Genomic DNA, 15710 nt, shown 5'->3' with positions numbered 1-15710 from the left:
GCTGTCTTAGAATAAATCTTTAAAAAAGCAAAAAATTGGGGACAAAAAAAAGAAAATATGCTGTAATGAAAGTAGACCCCAAAAGTTTCCCATCATCTAACTGGCTCTTCTCAGGCGTAGTACCAGTTCTGAGCCACTTATCCGAGCTTAGTGTTGAGGCAGCAGTAGTGACGTCAAGTCTACAGCTCACATTACTGCTGCAGGCAATCAATGAGCTGAGTGGCTTGGCCAAGGTAGACAGCAAGAGCCTTTGAGCTTAGTGGTTGTCTGCAGCAGTGTTCTGAGCTGCTGACCTAACATTACTGCTGCAGCAAAAGCACAGACCAGATTAGGTGAGGAGACTGTGCCAGACCCGAGGAGGGAGAGTATTGTCTTATTTTGTTACTTTACATGACAGGCAACCCTTTAATGGTTAACGTTTGCCAAGCATGTGACACGCCCACCCCAGGGCTTGGGGACTCAGAACCGGGCCGGACTAGTCCGGGGATGTCAGCCATGGTGGGGTCCGGTTCTGTGACCCTGGCGGTGTCTTTTGGAGTAAATAAAAGGGGTTTTTAAATAAAAAAAAATAGAAATTAAAGTTTTTGTCGACTACGCTACTGGCTGTATGCGGCCAGGTTATAAGGGGAGGCCACCGCTGCAGGTTTCTGCTGGGGCTGATGGAGTGATGCAGCCTGGATGGTTAGAGCCCTTCGCAAGCAGGGACAGGCCCCAGCAGTGAATGATGGAGGTTGTAGAGGGGAAACAGCCTATGTGAGTGCACAGCGTCAAGGAAACAGTCCACACCAATATTGTAGTTTAACTTGCCTTTCTTTACTTTTCTGTGGTGGTAACTCAACCCGCGGGTGCCGGTCCCAGGTGTATCTGCTCCCCTTGTTCTCCGTGCCAGCTGTGAACTGGGATCGCTGTCCTCCATGCACACTTGTTGTTGATGGGCTCCCGTGGCTTAGAGCTACTTGGGAACCCCTCTGTTTCTCTTGGTCCTATTGCAGGCAGGCTGGACTATTTAAGGGGTTCAGTCCCCGGTCCCCTCTTTGCTGCTGATGCTTCAGACTCTATTGGTGGTGAAGAACCCTGGAGATTCCTTCACCTGGCAGAATTGACAATGTCCATAAAGGGTCTCACTGTCCTAGGGATCTGCACCCTGCCTTATGCGGAGGTCTGTGAGCTCAGTTCCGTCCTTCCACGGACACGCTGCGGTTCCTGGAGTCTCGTACTTCCACAGGGGACCACAGGTCCTGGAGTTCCCGGTTCCTCACCTCACGGTCCGCTCTCCTTTTCACAGCAGGTCTGTCTTTTCACTTTCTACTCCTTCCGACTAGTACTCCTCTCCTCAGACTTTCTGACAGACTCTCCTGACAGACTGCACACCACTTCCTCCCGCCTTTTCCAACTGACCACTGGCCCCTCCCCCTCACTGGGTGTCTCCCTACAGGCTGGGTGGTACTATCCAATCAGTGCCCTCCCCTTTTACCTGTTACGAGGCAGTCTCCCAGGTTGGTGTTGGGGTTGTGTGTGTGGCCTAAAGATGCTGGTGTGTTTGCTCTGGCACAAATATTCCAAGGTTTGGATTTCCATGGGTTACATTTGTGACACCTGGTATCTCAGGGGTGCTACACGTGCGTAGACATTACTCACCTAATCTGAGACACTGACGTAACACTCCCCCAGATGACATGTTCTTCTCAGCCTCAATGTCTGTAAAGTTCAAGGAACTGGCAAAAATGAGAACATCCACTAGGCTAATCGCTCTCTGCAGGAATGTTACAGATGCCTCTATCGACAGACCTTGGGTTGGTTCAATAGTTTCTAGTTCATGCTGAAATAAATGTATGTTTTCCACATATTTATTATGTCAAAAACGTTTAAAGCGATCAATTTCTATTATAACAAAGTACGTTATAGTGTTATAGTGTATGATGTAGCCGAAGTCACATGAAAGCATTAAATAAATACAACTAAAGTAGAAACTCCGACAAATACGGTAAGCGTTAGTGATGAGCGAGCACTACCATGCTCGGGTGCTCGGTACTCCTATAGAGCAGGTTGGACGCTTGGAGGGCTCAACTTGTGTAGAGTATAATGGAAGTCACTGGGAAATGCAAGCATTTTTCCACAAGATCTGCTGGAAAAATGCTCAAGTTTCCCATGGAGTTCTTCGAAAGTCGATAGTCGAGCCCTTCCAAGCGTCCAGCTGATCGTTACAAGTGCCGAGCACCCCAACATAGCAGCGCTTGTTCATCACTAGTGAGCTTACATAGAAATGGTTCCTCTCTTTGGACGATCACTTAAATTACTTAAGCCGAAAATGGGTAATTTTTATTTCTGTGGTTATGGAAAAAAAAAATGGGAGCATATGATTTCTTTCCCTTAAAGTGGAGTACATGAAGATATAGAGTAAAGCTAGACATGACGGCACTGTAGATCTCGCAGCAAATCCTAAATATGCTGCACACTGAAAGGATGAAATCTACAAGAAATATCCACCGCCTTTCCACAACACATGGAGCATGCTGCTCATTTGGAAATTTGCAGGATGCCCAATTTTACATATTAAATTTTTCTCCTACAATAATCATGGAATTTTCCAATCCTACCCCCATGTACTGCCCTTTAATTTGCTGTGGAGGTGGGGTGCACAGTCCACACTACAAATCCAGGAGCCCTCATCTGCCCAAGGCCTAAAATAACAGCTTTCTGCTCTGGTAATGCCAATGAGCTATGCTTTGGCTAAAAGAAGAGATGACAATCAAGGGAACACCGTGTGTGAACGCCATATAAAAGAAAAACCGGAAGCAAGTGTGCTGGTTCTGCGCTGTTGTGGAAGAGAACATGTGATGAAGGATTCTAGGACATGAGAAGAGAAATTTGAAGTTTATTCTACACGTTTCAAAGTTAGTATATGCAGGAAAAACCCCAATACTTTTTACTGAAGATGAAGGTAGATCGCTTAGAAACGCGTAGAATAAACCGCATTATCTCAACTCATGTGTCCTGGAATCCTTCCTCATAGATCATCTTCCACTGGCACAGTTCTTTCCGTTTTATCTCTTCTTCAGCAGCTACATACCTATACAGCATGGTGTATCACACAACCACATCGGATGAGCACACCACTGTCATCTATACTCAGTTTTTAACTAATTAAGACCATATTGCGCCTTTGCTGCCCCACTGTCTATAACTCCAGAAAATATGGAGCCCGATATCCAAAATAGGTGCAACCATATAACTGTATTTTGCGTGCCACAACTTCGTGCTGTTGGCCTATACTGAAAACATCTTAATACAAAATACATTGCAACACCACTGGTGGATAAAGGATAAGTAGTGTGTATTATAAATCTTAGAACATCCTTAATAATACATTAAGAAAAGCGGAAGCCAATAAAAAAAAAAAAAAAAAAAGATACAAAGATGATGCTAATGACAACTTCTTGCTTTAGTTCAAAAGATACATGACTGCACTCCGATACATGATGGAGCTACAGTAATTGGCACAAAATAATCAGAAGGTAAGTGACGCAAAAACCCAGTACAGGAGCACTACAGCTTGTACAGCACAGCTAGCCATTTACAGGCAAAGAGAAATGAGGAGTCCTCACCGTAGCAGATGTTGCTGCAGAGAGTAAAGGCAGTATACCACCGCACGCCATTATCATGTTATCCGTGATCTGAGAGATGAGGTGGATGGTGTTGTGCACAAAAATGACATTGTCGCTGCTGTTCACAAAATCCATTATAGTCTTTGTTGAGTGGCTGTGATAAGAAAATGAAAAATAAGACACTTGAATACAGGGATATTACATATAAAGGTGTATTATATACTCAAAATATTAGCAACAAAAAGCCAATATAACAGTACAACATTCAGCATAGTAGTGGTGTGATCCTAAATTCAGAACCAACTGCACTTATTATATTTTATAACTGCAACACCTTTTCTGCTTTCAATAAATTCCCATTAGGCCTAAGACACACGGCATGAAAATCGGAGCGAGTGGAATGCGATAAATCGCATTCCACTCGGACCAATATTACTCTATGTGCCAGCACACATGAGCAATTATTTTCTCAGCCCTAATTGGACCGAGAACATAGTTGCAGCATGCTGCGGGTGCAATGCGATCCCTGTTTCTCTCGCACCCATTCAAGTCTATAGGGCGAGAGAAAAATCGCACTGCACCGGTGTACTGCGAGTGCAGGGCGAGAGTGGCAATAGCCAGCAACGGAGGAGAAAGGGAAATAAATCCCTCCCTCCCCTCCTCAGCGGCGGCCTGCGCTCCGCAGCTGTGGTCCGATGGCAAGATCAGACCTCAGTTCCAGTGATACTCGCATGACACTCGGCTCTCACTGTGCTGCCAGCGTGAGCAGAGTATCATGCGAGGATCGCAGTAGTCCCCCGTATGGCCCCGGCCTTATCTAGACACTAAACATTATGGCAGCATCGTCAATACCAACATACACAATAAAACTCAACCAAATCAGACAATGTTTTGCTGAAATCAGCTAAGTAATGTGTATGGCGGTTTGCTTACACTTCACCGAAAGAGGTCAGGGAAGAAGGATTGAGTAGTTTGACAAATATCTGATCCTATTCTTATGGAAATAAATCGATAAACAAATTAATCTAAAACGTACGGTACACATTAGATTAAAGGGTAATTCCCATCTCAGGATTTTATCACAATATGTAGTAGGCGTAATAATAATAGTAGAAAATACCTCCAATTAGAAATGCAGTATAGTTCTGATTCACTATGTGGCTTACCTCATGTGCAGGGCATTGCAGGATCTTAGGTATCCATGGTTACAAACAAAGCATATAGTGAGTTAATTAGTTGCTCGTGGTCATAACCATGGATGTCTACGGTCCAGCAATGTCCTGAACATGAGGTAAGCCACATAGTGAATCAGAAAAACTATGCTACATTTCTAATTGTAGGTATTTGCTAATCTTCTTACTACACCTAGTACATATTGGGATAGGATTTTGGAGATGGGAATAACCCTTTAAAGTATACTGCTGGTTGATCAATCATTCTAGAACGCCAAAAAGCCATACAAATTTCAGCACTTATTGTCCAGTATAGTTGTTCACTCTGATCACACATTTTCAGTAACACAGGATGACGAACTTATCTTTTTAGGAATATTCTATCAATTCTAACCTATGACTGCACTTACAAGTATCATCCATACTGTTTGGCTCAAAGTTCAGCTCACAATTATTTTTGGGTAATAGTAGATGTCATTCTGAATTTATCCTACTAAGACATTGATTGTATAACTTGTCACTCACGGATTAAATCACTTATTTTGGGATATTTAGTTACAAAGCACATTTTTCTTAATTTGTCACTTTACAATTAACTTACTAAGCACAGTATTGTAACTATAGTTGTACTACGCCAATTACCGGGCAAGCTGCATGGAAGAAGCCGTGTGCACGTACCCTAAGACTAACACGGTGTAGCCTGATGATAAACACTAACCTTCGCCACATTTGGATGTCCGTTTCAATTGAAAACAAAAGGTCTGTTAACAGCCGCTGATGCATCAATGACCATTTAAACTCAGGAATACGAAACATAGTAGATCTGGAGTCTCTGCGCTGCCCGTCTGATGAAGCTACTCGCTCTCCTTCGTGGAGATCCGTCTGTTTTACAGGCTACTCAATACAAGGAGCAATAAAGGAAACACAACTAGTAAACTTTTATAAAAAAGCAAATATAGTGCTGCATATAATAAATAATAGGCAGATATATTTATGAAAATCTGAGAATAGCATTGCATGATTAATGAAACACAACTGCGACTGAACAGAAAAGGCCAGGAGCGAGTCATAAAGGACATAAACACCTTTGTATATCCTGTTTTAGCATCTTTTTTTCTTCTTCATTTACTTCTGGCTTTAAAAAGTTACATCCAAGAGATTAAAAACAAAAAAAAAAAAAAAAAACTACAAGTGCCTAAGGCTACTTTCACACATCCGGTTTGAGCCGGGCGGCTCAATCCGGCTGTGAAACCTATGCAACGGATGCGGCGAAAACACCGCATCCTTTGCATAAGTTTTTACATGCTGTCGGTCCGGTTTTTCCGGTTGCGGCACGCTACTGAGCATGCGCAGTGGAAAAAACCGCATGCGGCGGCCGGATGCGTTTTTTTCCACATCGCGCCGCATCCGGCATCCATAGCCATGCATTGAAAATGCGCTGCAGCGCGATGCGGGTTTTTTTGCCGGAGCAAAAAACATTGCAGGGAACGTTCTATCTGGCCGCCGCATCGGCTAAATCTGCCGCATGCGGCAAAAACCGGACCGAACGCAAGCCCCTGCGGCACAATGCGGCACTAATGTAAGTCTATGCAAAAAAAAAAAATGCAACCGGCGTTACAAAAGCCGGTTGCGGTTTTTCTGCAGAACGCCGTATTGTGCCGCAGAGCAAAAACCGGATGGGTGAAAGTAGCCTAAGCCTTAACAGGCAGGTAGATGCTACCTACCTGCCTGCTGTGCCTGGCATCATTCTTCGCTGGCAGCGAGCGGTCACAGACTGCTCTTGTCGGCAATTTAATGGCTTTGTCAACAGAGGAGAGGTTTCTTTTCTGCTCTGCTCAGTAGACTGGGTGAGAAAGCAGACATCATGCTGATTGACAGCCGGCTCCCCGCTGCCTAACTGAGGGAGATGGCTGTCAATCAGTTTGGGATCAGCTGTCCCAACCAGTCTACAGACCAGAGCAGATGAGAAAATGACGCTCTGCTGACATGACGTTCGTACAGATCGCTCTATGCCGGTGAAGAACAGTTCCGGTCACAACAGGGAAGTAGGTAGCAACAACTTGCCTATTAGTGCTTAAACATTCTTTTCTGCTTTTTTTTATTTTATAAAGTCCAAAATGTCCCCTTTAAGTATTAAAAATAAATAAATAATAAATAAAAATGCACATGCAAGTCATACTACAGGTACCCCAAAACCATTCCCGCATTGAGAGAAGTTCCTGCTTAAAACTTCACTAGTCAGAGTGGAAAAATGATGCATTACATGGACTCAGTTTTCTTTGGGAGTGGGGAGACTGTGACGGAGTGGGGGGGGGGGGGGTTGACGGGTTGGAGGAGGTAGTTATTTCTGATATGTCCACTGAACTACATAGCAATACCTAAAAACGTTTTTCTGCCTTATCCAAAATATGTAGCATGTGATTTCCAAATAATTGCTCCCATCTTCAATCCTAGCATGAGTAAATGCCTCTCTCTAGTCCTTTTACAAGGGAGACAAATTTAGGTCAAAGTGGCATGGTAGTCATAAAAATTTGGAGCATTACAGTAGCATCTAATAAATAGGAATTTAAATAGGGCTCCATTTTCAGTAGCATGGCTTCTTGAAATAGAGAGACCATTGGGTTTGGCCATCATGACCATTAAATCAAAAGAAGTCCTTCTTTTCTGATAAAGGGTTATGAAAACTTAACAAGAAGTTGCACTTCTTACAGCCATGTCAAAATTCTGATTGGACCATGAGCAAAGCAATGAAGAGACCCATAAAAGCTATAAGTCAGTATACCGCTGAGTTCATGGGTAGGATCTCAGGACCCAGACACCAATCTATTGAAACTTCTAATTCAAAGAATACTGGCTTTATCATTTTAAAAACTACAGATTAGCGGACCAGCTGAAGTTCGGTTCGGCACCCGGATTTGACTTTAACCCCATTGGAACTTACTGACTGGGCAGTTCGGTTCTCTCAGTCAACATGCTGCCAGCCATAAACAGAGCACTTCCGGGGGATGGAGAGAAAGTTTATTTCTTTTAATTTATTTGTTTTTGTACACACTACATCTGATCACGCTGCTGTTACACCCAGTGAGAGCCAAGTGGCTCAGACTGGGCAGAGCACCGAGTGTACCTGAGCACAGTGATGCTCGATCGAGTGGTCAGCATTTTTTGTAAAGTCAGTGTCCGCTCAACTCTACTAGTAATAACTCATAGAGAGAGGGGAGCCAGCACGATCTGAAAATGGCATGCATCATATAAAAAGTGCAAATTCACAGATTTATTCCAACTGTACTGTAATATAAATGAGATTTTTAGCAAATAATTGAACAATTCTTTGAGCCACCCCTGCCAACGTCACGGCAAATCTCAATAGGGGGGTCCTACTCTATATTCTGTATTTCATGTGCCATGCGGCCTCCTAGATAAAGTTAAAAGCTGTACACATTCAGTTGCCTCACCCTTTCCACAGGCATTGCTAATTAAGCACCATACTTGGATCTGGTCCGCCTTTATCAATGGTTGCTCTCTGGCACTGGGAGGGTCAGTTCTGATATAGTCCTGGTATGTGTAGAGCTTGCTCCACATGCTGGGACCTGGGCTGGCCTCTATCCACAATTGCCTCTTTTGCAACATGGAAGCGGTTATATATACACAGGTTACAGGTATGTGTGCTCCATTATGGTTCTGCTTTTAACTTTAGGAGGCCGCATGACACATGAAATACAGAATATAGAGTAGGACCCCTCTATTGAGATTTGCCGTGACGTTGGCAGGGGTGGCTCAAAGAATTGATCAATTATTTGCTAAAAATCTCATTTATATTACAGTACAGTTGGAATAAATCTGTGAATTTTCCCTTTTTATATGATGCATGCCATTTTCAGATCGTGCTGGCTCCCCTCTCTCCCTAGTAATAACTCATGTTTGTTAGGCTAAGTTCACACTTCAGTTTTCAATCCGTCAGGTCCGTCAGCAACGGATCAGTTGTTTTTTAGATGTCAACTGATGCAACTGATGTGTTTTTCACAGGATTCCTTTCACAGAAATCCTGTGAAAAAACGGATCAGTTGCGTCCGTTACAGCCGCTGTGCGTCCGTTTTTTGATGGATCAGTCATGATCCGTCTGTGTTTGGGACAGCCCAGTGGGCGTGCCAAACATGCTGGGCATGCTCAGTAGAGCATGACGGAATCCTGCGCTGGATTCCGTTGTAAGACTGATTACGACGGAATCCAGCACCATAGACATACATTACAAGCTTGACGGATGGCGACGGATTCCTGTGCAGCGCGTTAATTTTGACGGCCCGAAAAACGTTACATTCTGCGTTGCTCCCCGCTCGGCGGTCAGTCAAAAACGACGGACCGCGACGCAGCGGATGCAACGCAGGGTCATCAGTCGCAATCCGTCACTAATAGAAGTCTATGGGGAAATACTGGATTCCTGCAAAATATTTTGCAGGATTCCGTAATTCCTCAAGGCTACGGATTGTGACTGATGCAAAACAACTGAAGTGTGAACTTAGCCTAAAGGGAGAGATCAAGTTTTTGGATTTATACGTACCCTCTTAATATTGCCAAAAAAGGTAAATACATTATGGCACACACCAATTTGTGAAAATGTGTTATTTTATAATAAACAACAAGCAAACAGGATAAAACCAGGGAGATCATGACGCACACAATCTATGGCCTTTTCCTGTGATTTCAGTCACTTTCTCAAGGATGACTATTTTTCCTATGTATTTGGCTGTTAATATTGTCTATACAGGCTAGAAGTACTTCAGAAATATGTAGACAGAATCTATACAGATTAGTAAACGATGTCTTTTTGCAATAATAAAACATAATAACTAGGCCTAAACAATACTATACCTCAGGAACAGCCAATGGAGACTGTTGGGGTTCACCAATAATGCTGGCTTTCAATTCCAAGTTTTCGGTATCAGATGCAATACTTGACACATCAAGCTTAGCAATTTTCCTTTCAGAATTCTGAGCATCTGAAGTAGTTGCATCTGGCGTTACTGTGCCATTTGTATAACCTATAGAAGTGGACGGCATGTCTTTAGCTACATTCTCTGAACAAGCATCGACATTCTGCTCCGTGTTGGGCAATTCTTCGTTGGAAGATGCTGCTGCCTCAGGTATGACCTCTGCATCTTGAAGAACAACTTCTGACAAACTTTCAGTATGCTCAGTAGTAGCATCTGGACTATCAATACTGGCCCCCTGGGTACTCTCCTCATTACTATTCGATTCAATGCACGGTTGCTCTGGAACTTCTAAATCTTCATGATCATTGGAAATATTGGTTTCAGTTGGGACATCCTGCCCATCAACTGCAGTAATGTCACCATTAATTTCCTTTTCCACCATGTCCTTGCTCTCTATATTGTCTGATGACTCTACATGTTCAGTTTTATTAGCACTTGCAGCTGGGGTAGAGGTAGATTCCACATCCAGACTGTCAGAGACAGAGGTCACGGTCTCTATGTCTGAAGAGGCCTCTGATATTTGCTGGTGTATTTCTGGTGCTTCTATACAAGCTTCAGTTTTGCCTTCAGTAAGCTCACTAACACTAGCAGATTCAGATTCCTTTTCTTCCAGGTTGTCTACAATAGCAGAGTGACTCTCATTGCTATCCTCGCCATGTTCTTCTTGCACATTTCTTTCAGACTCTGAATTTTCTGGATGATTCAATATAGTTTCAGTCAGTTCCAAAGTGGGTGTTTGAGGCGTCGCCTCTAGCTGCCTGCTGGATCCAGAGACTGTCCTAATAGGACTAGATGGTCCTGGTCCTATTTCACCACCTACTCTGTCCTCATAATCCCTAAATGCTTGAGCCAGGCTCTCCTTGTGCATTTCATAAGTGACCTGAAAATAAATTGACATTTTCATTAACTTCCACTTTTTGTGATTTAGAAATCACATTAAATTTTGGGAAACAAATTGTTTAAAAAAACCTCATTCACAGAAATTACGATCGTAAAATTAATTAAAAACTATAGGGGACATCTCGTCTGTTTTTTTGTCTCAAAACATGGGTTGGAAAAAGGCATAGGGGAGGAAAGGAAACATTTTCTCCCTTTGTTGTACAACACATGAGTATAGGAGACGTGAAAGACCTTGAAGGAACAGTAAACCTACAAAATTTGGAAGTCTGCAGGATTTTCCATATGTCCCTGGTTAACAGCTTCAATTTTCAGTTGGTAAACCGCAATAGGGGTGGGTCAAAAGCATGATAACTTTTGTTTCAAACTTCAGGCACAGAAGAGGGGGAGGCTCCTGCTGCAGGTAGTTGTCTTAGGCTATGTACGCACTTTGCTTTTTTACCTGCTTTTCCACTGCTTTTTCAACTGCAGCGTTTTCATGCCAAAATGCTTGCATTATGCTTTTCCAGCAAAGTCAATGGGACATTGAGCTTTCTTGTGCGCACTTTGCTGTTCAAAACGCTGCGTTTAATTTCCATAAATTTGGGCAAAAACTCAGCGTTTAAAGAAGCAACATGTCAATTGTTTTTGCCATTTTGGCTGCGCTTCCCATCCATTCAATTTAATACAAAACTGTAGCGTTTCTTAAAGCACCGGAAAAGCACTAAAAACTCATGAAAACCGCAAGGTGCGCATAGGCTACTTTCTTTGCGTTTTACATGCATTATTAAAGCCAAAAGCATTTTCCTTTCTGCCAGAGGATGCTTTTTGAACTGCAACTACCTCGACGAAAAGTGCGCACATAGCCTTACAGCTTTTCCAAGCCGGCCACAAAAGGATACTGATCGATAAGTTGTTTGATGCTCGTTTATAAGCCTCTTTACACAGGGGCGATACAAAATAGGAGTGATGTTTATACAATCTTCATATAGTTAATATCACATCTCCTAAGGAAACGGGGGATGAGCTGACAAACATTGTTTTTTTAGGCCAAATAAAAAATACAAATAGCTAGAAAGGGAATTTATTCACTGAGCGGCTGATTATTTTTTCATAAACATGGCAGCAATTTCATAAAATATATATTTTTAGCTTTAAATTGTATACAATAGGATCAAAAAACCGTAAACAATTTAAGAATTGGTAGCATACTGTATTTCATATTTTTGGCCATTTCTAGCTTAAAATTACTTAGGTCTTTAATTTAGAATAAAAGTGTCAACTGCAACAATATAATAAGTGAAAAAAATATATAAATATTTAAGAAAGATTAAATCACGAGTAAGGCTATGTGCCCACGTTGCGTTCTGTCCCTGCAGAAATTTCTGCAGCGATTTGAACAGTACACGTGCACTTCAAAAAGCTGCAAAAACAGTGCGTAATGAAACGCCGATTTCATGCGCTCTGGATGCAGCCCCTGCCATAGACAGGGCGGGGGCTGCATGCAAAGCACACGAAAGAAGTGACATGTCACTTCTTAGAACGCAGCGATTTGGCAGCAGCCGAAGCGCTGCGTTCCAATACGCCACATGGGCATAGATTAGGCACAATCTTCATAGATTGTGCTGAGGACGCAAGACGCATGCAGTTACGCTGCGGTGCAGATCGCAGCGTAACTGCATGAAAATACGCCACGTAGGCACATAGCCTAAAGGGTGCGTTACACGCTGCGACATCGCTAGCGAGCTCGTTAGCGATGTTACACGCCAGATCGCACATATGATTTGCCAAAATTGACCTATGTGCGATCTCGGCAAATCTCATCTGCGATCTGGCGTGTCACATTGCTAACGAGATCGCTAGCGATGTTGCAGTGTGTAAAGCATCCTTTAGAGTAATAGTGAATAACTTAGTCAACATTTAAGCATATTTGTTTGATTCTTGGGTATTTAAAATACAGGTACTCATATCTATTGTGAAGGGACGGGAGTTTTTTGTTTTGGGCTTTTTTTTTTTTTTTTTTTTTTTTAAAAAGATTCATCTAAAAGATGATTAGAAAATGCACTAACTGGTTGAGCATTAGTAAAGGGCCAAGTCAGGATCCAGCTAGTCAATTTAATGGTTGTTATTCTTCTGTTACTTGCATGTGTAATGGAAAAGCTGATAGTGTGCAATTAATTACTAGATTTTGTTCTAAATTAGCCAGCTAAAAGACCGGTCATTAATCTTTACTGTGATTGGAAAGTTAATCTATAAATGGACAAGAGCTGAAAATAAATAGTCCAGGCTCCTAATGTCAGCTCGTCTAGATTACCTCAAAGAGCGGATAAACCAGCAAACAAGAAGAAAATATCAAGCCTTAGAATAAAATAGTATAGAACATCCCAAATAGGCGGTAATCTGAGAAAAGCTCTTCTTTACAGGTTTTGTAGAGCACATGCAATATCTACACATAGTGCACAATAAACCTCCATAGCCATCAGCTACGAATTGCAAAATTAAATTTCAACACTTCACGATAATCGGTCATGATCTTCCGTATTACCAATCTGCTGAACAGATAAGCAGACATGTTTTTGGGGGGTTGGTAATTAGCAATTACGAACTGATGGATGATGGTTCAGTATCGAAAGAGTAATTTTTTTACTTTTTTAACCTGTTACATGTACAAATATTGGTTGTGCAATCAAGACTGATTAGAAAACACTGCAAACAAAAAGATGAGCAATGCAAACAGTAAATTTGGTCTGGACGCCTCGGAATTTTTACTTGTACTTTAACTTCTTTGATCACATTTCATTACTATCAAATGGAGATTTTACCATGAAACATTTTATTACATGAAACGAGATCCTAATAGTTGACAGAAGAACCCATTATAAGTGAGGCATTGAAGATTCATGGTATTACACATATTTGGATAGCCACTAATTGGTGTAGCTCAATAGCGCCAAAAGTATACAACAGATTGTTAGGCCATGTGCATACTGCGTTTTTTTTACTTTTTTTCGCATGCAGTTGTCACAAAGCTGCATATCTAGCAAATCCTTAAGTGTTATGTTCCTTATTTTTTATTTCCATTTCCATATTTGATGCAGAAAATAATCCACAGCATGTCAATTCTTGGTGCGTTTTTCCTTGCATTTTTCAGCTTATTGATTCCAAAATGAAAATTGCATGATAAAAAAAAAAAAATGCATCAAAAACGCTCCTAGTATTTGGTGTGTCTTTCTGCCAGAAGACAGAAAATTTCTGCACCAAATACAAAACGTACACACATAGCCTTAGAGGGCAAGAAGCGAGGCCAGAAATTTTTTTTTAGAGATCTGCAGTCTAAAAATTGGACTAATAAAAAAAAACTCAAGAAAAAAAAAAAAACACATTAATAAAATAAAAAAACAATTGGAAAATAAGTTTATTATTAGGGAAATTGACCATGATCCATATATTTTATTTTTTTTTTGTATATGCCTAAAGGATAGGTTTTTAGAGAGAGAAGGGAGAAAAAAAAAAAAGTGAACCCAGTCCAACATTTCCACCATTTTTGCCTTTCAAATAATCATTTGTTGATGCATCGGCTTTTCTTGGGCCAGATGGAAATGAATCTTAACTAGAATTAAACTTCCCTGCTGATATCAACAAGAAGGTCAAGAACTTGCAGATAGTCTTCTGGATGGGGCTCAGCTCGGCTCTGTTCTATCAGACGAGTGGACTCTGTGGCTCTCGGGTGCTAGCAATTCTGTCACTAGTGGCCTTCACATGATATTTCCTCAGATTTGACAATGGGATTATTGAATAGAAATTAATAAATTAGAGGAAAAAGCACAGCTGCACTATACAATTCTATAAAATACACCATGGCATTATTTATCTATTTGTGATTTGTGTGGACAGAGGAAAGCCACTGCCGAGCCCTCGAGGAGGAAACGACACAGCTGCGTTTACCATCTAACTTTGCCGGGATGTTCGTTAGAAAGCAAATATGCAACAGTTTATGGAACATGCAAGAGAAATCGTATATTTCCAGGAAATTAAAGTAACTACAAAGGCATCGGCTTGTCCTTGGCCTTTAGTTATTTGACGCTGAATAAGAAAAAAAAACCCAAAAACCCGTAAAACACACAAACACTACATATCGGGATCTTTTCTGATACGAATGCAAATGATGTTTTCTTTGTAGCGAGGCGTGTTTTCACTTCGTGCCACAAGGGCATCTTGCAGGAGAGGGCTGGAAATAATTGAGCTCGTCAAAGCCCTACAGATGCTTGGATAATGATAGCTCACTTAACTCCCCAACCTTACCCCACTGCGGGAACGGTCTCGGCAAATCTGGGGCTGTACACTAAACACAACTGTTCTTACATTCCACACATTGTACAGAAATCTGCTAACTTGCATGCCGCTTGGAAATGTCAAACAAAGAGCCTTCAATAATGCAGATAAAAATGAAGCAATCCATACTGATATAGGCATCAAGCACTACCAGCCCATCCTTTTCTAACATGGAGGCAATAGTTGTTTTTTTTCCCCTGTTACTATTATATTTATATCATGAATACGACTTATATTCCCATCATAGACTATGACGATTTCCGTATATATTTTATAAGGACGACATTTAGGCAAGCTTGTTTAATATTCAGCCAAAGGGCAGTCAGTAGAAATGTATTCACGGACCTTGGCGTTTAAATGTCAAAGGGCACATATGTTTAGAGCTTGCTAATCAAATAAGAACATAAAAACAAATAGTTTTCCATTGTGCATTTAGATTAACATTTATACATTGAAATCGGAAGCAATTTCACGGCATAAATGCAAGAAGCTGGTGCTACAGATAGGTTACGCCATCGATCACATGGAATATTGGAAAAAGAAACAAAACATCAAATTACGATGTAATGTAAATGGGAGTAAAAATGTGCAGTTTATTAAAGGACTGTCAAATAAATGGAAATTTTAGAAATCTTCCTAAAGTGCTTACATATAAAAACAATAAAAATAACTTATAATTTACCAGTAGAAAATCAAAAGCACAAAACCAGTTTAAAAAGGAAAAAGAAGAAAAGAGT

General features: G+C 41.4%; 1 protein-coding gene across 2 annotated transcripts in view; it reads right to left on the bottom strand.

Moving 5' to 3' along the window:
- Nucleotides 1-15710, bottom strand: part of LRBA (LPS responsive beige-like anchor protein) — an 805540-nt gene that overhangs the window by 694507 nt on the left and 95323 nt on the right. For both annotated transcript variants that reach the window (XM_075347936.1, XM_075347944.1), the window contains exons 20-23: nucleotides 9644-10645; nucleotides 5496-5671; nucleotides 3606-3759; nucleotides 1639-1819 (exon numbers count right to left, since the gene is read on the bottom strand). In XM_075347936.1, the coding sequence (XP_075204051.1) occupies nucleotides 1639-1819; nucleotides 3606-3759; nucleotides 5496-5671; nucleotides 9644-10645 (1513 nt within the window). The remainder of the gene's footprint in view (nucleotides 1-1638; nucleotides 1820-3605; nucleotides 3760-5495; nucleotides 5672-9643; nucleotides 10646-15710) is intronic.

This window comes from Anomaloglossus baeobatrachus, chromosome 1, assembly GCF_048569485.1.
Source record: "Anomaloglossus baeobatrachus isolate aAnoBae1 chromosome 1, aAnoBae1.hap1, whole genome shotgun sequence".
Taxonomy (NCBI): domain Eukaryota; kingdom Metazoa; phylum Chordata; class Amphibia; order Anura; family Aromobatidae; genus Anomaloglossus; species Anomaloglossus baeobatrachus.
Note: the sequence above shows the minus strand (reverse complement) of the source record. Positions and strands in the feature narration are given on the sequence as shown.